General features: G+C 41.9%; 1 protein-coding gene across 2 annotated transcripts in view; it reads left to right on the top strand.

Annotated features, from left to right (window-relative positions):
• The first annotated feature begins 614 nt into the window (after positions 1 to 614).
• Positions 615 to 6,000, top strand: part of LMAN1 (lectin, mannose binding 1) — a 29,061-nt gene continuing 23,675 nt past the window's right edge. For both annotated transcript variants that reach the window (XM_060029154.1, XM_060029153.1), the window contains exons 1-4: positions 615 to 872; positions 4,095 to 4,249; positions 4,333 to 4,440; positions 5,431 to 5,492. In XM_060029154.1, coding sequence (XP_059885137.1) covers positions 635 to 872; positions 4,095 to 4,249; positions 4,333 to 4,440; positions 5,431 to 5,492 — 563 coding nt within the window. In that variant the 5' untranslated portion in view covers positions 615 to 634. The remainder of the gene's footprint in view (positions 873 to 4,094; positions 4,250 to 4,332; positions 4,441 to 5,430; positions 5,493 to 6,000) is intronic.

Genomic DNA, 6,000 nt, shown 5'->3' with positions numbered 1-6,000 from the left:
CCCTCCCCGTGTCCTCAAGTCCATTCTCTACGTCTGCGTCTTTATTCTTGTCCTGCCCCTAGGTTCCTCAGAACCTTTTTTTTTCTTTTTTTTAGATTCCATATATGTGTTAGCATATGGTATTTGTTTTTCTCTTTCTGACTTACTTCACTCTGTATGACAGTCTCTAGGTCCATCCACCTCAGTACAAATAACTCGATTTCGTTTCTTTCTATGGCTGAATAATATTCCATTGTATATATGTGCAACATCTTCTTTATCCATTCATCTGTCGATGGACACTTAGGTGGCTTCCATGTCAGGGCTCGAGAATTCTAAAGTATGTTAAGAGGCAGGAGGAAGCTCCTGGCCTTCGGGTCTGCTCCTCCAACACTCCACATCAGGTGGGAAGGGTAGGTTGCAGTCCCTTTCCCGCCCTGGGAGAGGATAGGAAGAGCGGGCGGACCTTGCCGCCCCAGGCCCCGCCCACAGATGCTCTGGGTCCAGCAGCCTCCTGGACAGCGGAGCCTGGGGGCGGAGCTCACCCTTGCCCTCGGGGTCCCCCGGGCTCCGCCAATCATGGAGCGCCCTGTTGGCCGGCGGCAGCGCCCGCCCCCACCTCCTTCCGCCGGCCTCCCGTTTCCCAGAATCCAAGATGGCGGGATCCAGGCAAAGGGGTTCCCGGGCCGGAGCTCGGCCGCTGTTCTGCGCTTTGCTGCTGTCGCTCTGTCGTTTCGTCGGGGGCGACGGCGTGGGAGGCCACCCGGCAGCTGCCGGCGCCACGGGCACCCCAGGCGCGCAGCCACATCGGCGTTTCGAGTACAAATACAGCTTCAAGGGACCGCACCTGGTGCAGAGCGACGGGACCGTGCCCTTCTGGGCCCACGCGGGGAGTAAGCCAGGGCAGAGGTCGGGGGGCCCGGGTCCCCTCCCCGCCTTGAGCCTCCTCCTCTTCACCTTCTCCCCGCTGCTCCCCGTATGCGCGGTGGAGGGGACCTTTCTCAGCAGCCTCGCCTGCACGCCGGCTCTGGTCCGCAAGGTTCCCTCCGCCAGCCCCCCAGTCTTTCCCACATTCTCATCACCCGATCTTCTTCCTCCCGTCTTTGATGTTGTCTTTTCTTTCCTTTTGGGTTAGAGGTTTTTCGTTAGTTCCCGCACTTCCAGGTACTAACTTGAGCTCGCTTCTGGGCATCACGTCTCACCCCAACGCCACGTCTCCTCCGAACCTGAGACCTGGTCTGGCAGCCCTCCACTTTCTTTCCCGCTCCCCCTCGGCCCTCCCCTGCGTTTTCTCCTCCGGTGTTAGCAGTGGGTAATGCTCCAGTTTGTACCCGATGCCCCCTGACGGCTTTAGAGGTGGCATGTGTTGGCTTTAGAATAATCTTTAAGTCTTTATGTCAGAGGACATTCTTCTCACCCTCTTGGAACTGTACGTTAAGTTTGCCTTTCTCAGTGACTTGGTGTGGTCTTTGATCTTTTCTCTTGTATTAACACAGTAGGTAATTTAATAGTCACACTCGTTGCTTTATTTAGTAGAAGAAGGGAGGGGGGTTATTGACTGAGAACTTGAGGCTAAGAATAGCATTATATATACAGCTGTTTTGGGGTTTTTGTGGGGGGGGAATTGAAATAACCTGTGCGCCATGTGTTACTGATTTTAGGTGTTTGGCACTGTTAAGCACTGTTAATGGTTGAGAGAGCCTTGCTAGGTATTTACATATGTGAAAGTAAACGTATCTACTTTAGTGCTGATGTGTCACCTCTGACTAAGGAATCAGCCGTAGCACTTGGCATGCTGTAAACTCTGTTCAGTGACCATCAGATGCAACCTTTGAAACAAGTGGCAAATGCCTTTATCTGGGGTTAGAAGCACTGGCAGTTTGAATTCCATCTTTATGGGTTATTAAGCAATCATTTATGTAAGGCTTGTATACATCGTTTTAGATTGTCGAGTGCTTGAAACAAAATGTTCCATTTCTAGAAAGTAGTTGCTGACTAGGAAGCACACTTTTAGGAAGTGCTATTTCACTGAAATTAATGTATAATTAAAAGGCATAAATTTCAATTTGACTTAATGACCAAGTCATTAAATATTTGAAGTAGAGTGCATTTTGTTACTCAGCGGACATTTATTATGTGATCACTCATCAAGGGTATGTAGCTGGGCAACTGTTATCAAGGTAGCATTGTTTTAATATACAAAGACGATGCAGGTGTACCAGACACAGGTTTGGGGGATTTTTGTTTCTTTTCTTGGAATGATGATGAATTTTTCAGTAGTGGTGGTAAATGTGTTGACATTTTTTCGCTTCTGCCATTCTCCATTGCCGGCTTGCTGTTCTTTTTCTCACGCTCACACCACATACATCAGCCAATTAGGAATGTTAATCAGCTACTTAAATTAGTCAAATTGACTTTCTTTTCAGAACCTATAACCAACTAAGCTTTTCTGCTGCAGAAATGTCAGATAATGTACCTGGGTGAATGAAAGTTGTATGGCTAGATTGAATTTGAAATAAAGAGATTAGAATTTTAGCTAGTGACTTTTCTGTCTGTTGACTCTGGGAATCACTGCTTATGGGTATCCCTTGCTTTCATTATCACTGTAATTGTTACAGTCTCACAGCTTTCTTAACTCCACTGATCATTTTTTCGCCTTTCATTTTGCCCTGAGATCCATTATTTAAAACAATTTTTTTTAATAGAGAAATTTTTAAGATTTAGTTTAAACGTGTCCCCTTACATCATCCCCAAATTAAGACCAAATCTATGGTGTTTCTTTTTCTTAACTCTCATGTTCTTTTGTACTGTCAGTACACATCCTTGGGTCCATAAGGGCAAAAATGATAACAGCAATTTGTAAGCCTTTATAGCTCTCAGAGCTCTTTCACCTTCTTCGTGCTCTGATTAGATCTTTGGTAGGCAAGGCAGGTGTTATCTGTTTTATAGGTGAAAAAAACTGATGTTCAGAAAGGTTAAGGTTCTTGGAAGAGGTTACATAGATAGTGTCAGTAGAATAGTACTCAAATCCAGGTCTTCTGATTTCTATATCCAGTGCTTTTCCTGTGATGACTGCCCCAAACCTTTAAGTGTTTGAAAGTCATGGTGACAAATAGTGGCTGAACTTACTAAAATATCTCAACTTGTCTTTTAGTCAATTTTTCCTACCTGTAAAGAAACAATACAGTTATGTCCCAGTGTGGATGTCAGAATGTCAGAACTGGTTAATATCTGAAAAGGTGTGCCAGAATTGTTCAAATATAGACCTCATAGGTGCTTTAATAATTATCTAGTCCAATAATAGGAACAGCTAACATTTATTGAAATATTTATATGCACTTATATGCCTATGAGGTTGTTAGAAATGGAGTAACTTGCCTGCGATCAAACAGCTAGTAAGTGAATGGAGATGCAGGCCATCATTTTGGGGATCACTGTTCTGAGAATCTCCTGATGCTGAAGAACTGATTATTGACTTGAAATTCAGTTGATTGACCCTCTCCCTAGAAGAATGTATATATGCTCAAAATTTTGCATATAACTTTTAGGGTGTATATAAGTGATTGAGCCCAGCCCCTTCATTTTACAGGTGAACATATGGTGAGCCCGAGAGAGTAAGAGAATTATTTGCTCAAAGTCACACAGCTGAACTGAGACTAGGAATAAGTCTCTTGATTCCTAGTGGTATGTTCTTTTCACACTGTTTGAGATTTCTAACATTTGTAAACCGGTAAAAAAAAAAAAAATACAGTTTTAAAAAAGAAAATATGCAAATTTTTCAGGTGTTTGAAAAAGAGTATCATGAGAATTAAATAGTTGATTTGCCTTTCAAGCTGTAGTTTCCTCCCTGCTGCCCCTTGAATTTTTAGTGTTTGGTTGCAGCTTTAATTTTTTTTGCAGAGATATTGCACTCTTCCAAAGATAGGAGGCGGGTATCAAAACCCGCTAATATTTAAAAGCTGAAACTGTCAACATGAAATTTTTTCCTAACAAAGTTACCATACAGGTAACTGAGTTAAACTTAGGTCTCAGTAGGTATATGTAACAGTTTGGTGGTGATTCATTGAGTTTTATCTAATTATAACAAAACTTTTCTTCCCTGATTTCTATTCTAGATGCTATTCCAAGTTCAGATCAAATTCGAATAGCACCATCTTTAAAAAGCCAAAGAGGATCGGTGTGGACAAAGACAAAAGCAGCCTTTGAGAACTGGGAAGTTGAGGTGACATTTCGAGTGACTGGAAGAGGTCGGATTGGAGCTGATGGCCTGGTACGGTAATTTCTTTAACTTGGAAAATTTGTATAAATGCATATACCACTAGTCTCTAAATGTCCTGTGTTATGTATTTACAGGCAATTTGGTATACAGAAAATCAAGGCTTGGAGGGTCCTGTGTTTGGATCAGCTGATATGTGGAATGGTGTTGGAATATTTTTTGATTCTTTTGACAATGATGGAAAGGTATATTTGTTTTCAGGACTGTTACCCATTTTAATATATTTGCTAACAAAGTTAGGCTGTGAACAATATAGCTTATTTAACACTTTTGTCAGTTTAATAGTAGAGGACTCCCCAAACTGTATTTTAAGTGTGATGATTAGTCTTTATATAGCTGGGAATTTATAAATTTAAAGCTAGGAGTTCATGATTTGTCATCTACCAACTTGAGGTAACAGTGGAACCTCAGGTCTGAGAACTTTTCAGTACCCACCTCCCCGTCACCCTGTTTATGCTTAATATTTTTTTTTTTTTGTGGTACGCGGGCCTCTCACCGTTGTGGCCTCTCCCGTTGCGGAGCACAGGCTCCGGATGCGCGGGCTCAGCGGCCATGGCTCACGGGCCCAGCCGCTCCGCGACATGTGGGATCTTCCTGGACCGGGGCATGAACCCGTGTCCCCTGCATCGGCAGGCGGACTCTCAACCACTGTGCCACCAGGGAAGCCCCTATGCTTAATAATTTTGATGGATCAGCATGAGTCATTTAGATGTAGGTGGTTAGTGTTTAGAAGATTATTACTGTTTGTTTTCATGAAAATGTGTGCATAACTACTACTAGCTCACATGTTGATATGTTTTCATATATGTTAATCACACTTTTTGATCAGCCGATTTCTCTAAAACAGTTAAGAGCAAAATGTACTTATGAATTGGAAACATTAACTTGTGCTTTAGCAGCCCTAAAACTGATGATCATTGTTTCATTTAGTAGTTTGTCCACTGATTATCCGAGGTCATGATTAGCAATTTAAAGGAGAGCTTTAACATTGAGCTTCTTGAATGCTGAGGCCATGTTAGTCCTCCTGTTACTGAGCTCCCATAAGTCCCATACCAGTCCCATGCTCACAGTGTCCTAGGATTTTAGAGGTGTAAGAGAACTTACAGCACACCCAGAATGATCTATACTTCTTTGGTCTAAGGACTTTAAAACAAATACATTCTCTTTATTTATAGAAAAATAATCCTGCAATAGTGATTATAGGCAACAATGGACAAATCCAATATGACCATCAAAAGTAAGTGTATATTTTTTACATTATTCCTGATTTCAGCTTCTTTTTAGAAACCTTATAAAATATATTGTTTCAAATCTGAACATTTTCCAGATGAAGTAAGATTATTCTTTTCCTTGAGATGTTTTTTGTAACTTAGTGGAAAGGTCTTATCTTAATTTGGTTTTGTTTTAAAGTTCTTTCTGCGGACCACCTAGATTTCAAACATAAAAATGTGTTGTAGTTAACCTGAAATTAAATAGTACCTTTAAAGGTTGATAAAACATTCCTGGCTCTCAGTGATAACAATAGTCATGTTTTTTCATCTTTATTAAGAGGGATCTTTAAAAAATAAGGTTCAGAGCCTTAACCAACCTAATGACTAAGCAGTGCGTGCCATGTCATTCAGCCTTTGTATTGCTGTATTGAAAAGATTCTCAGTGGGCTACAAAACTTCGAGTGTTCAGTATATTTATAATGTGTATGAATCAGGTATGTACATTTTTAATTTTCACATGTTTGTTGGGGGGAT

This window comes from Delphinus delphis, chromosome 13 (genome assembly GCF_949987515.2).
Source record: "Delphinus delphis chromosome 13, mDelDel1.2, whole genome shotgun sequence".
Taxonomy (NCBI): Eukaryota; Metazoa; Chordata; class Mammalia; order Artiodactyla; family Delphinidae; genus Delphinus; species Delphinus delphis.
The sequence above is the reverse complement of the archived record's forward strand: the minus strand, read 5'-3'. Positions and strand labels throughout refer to the sequence as shown.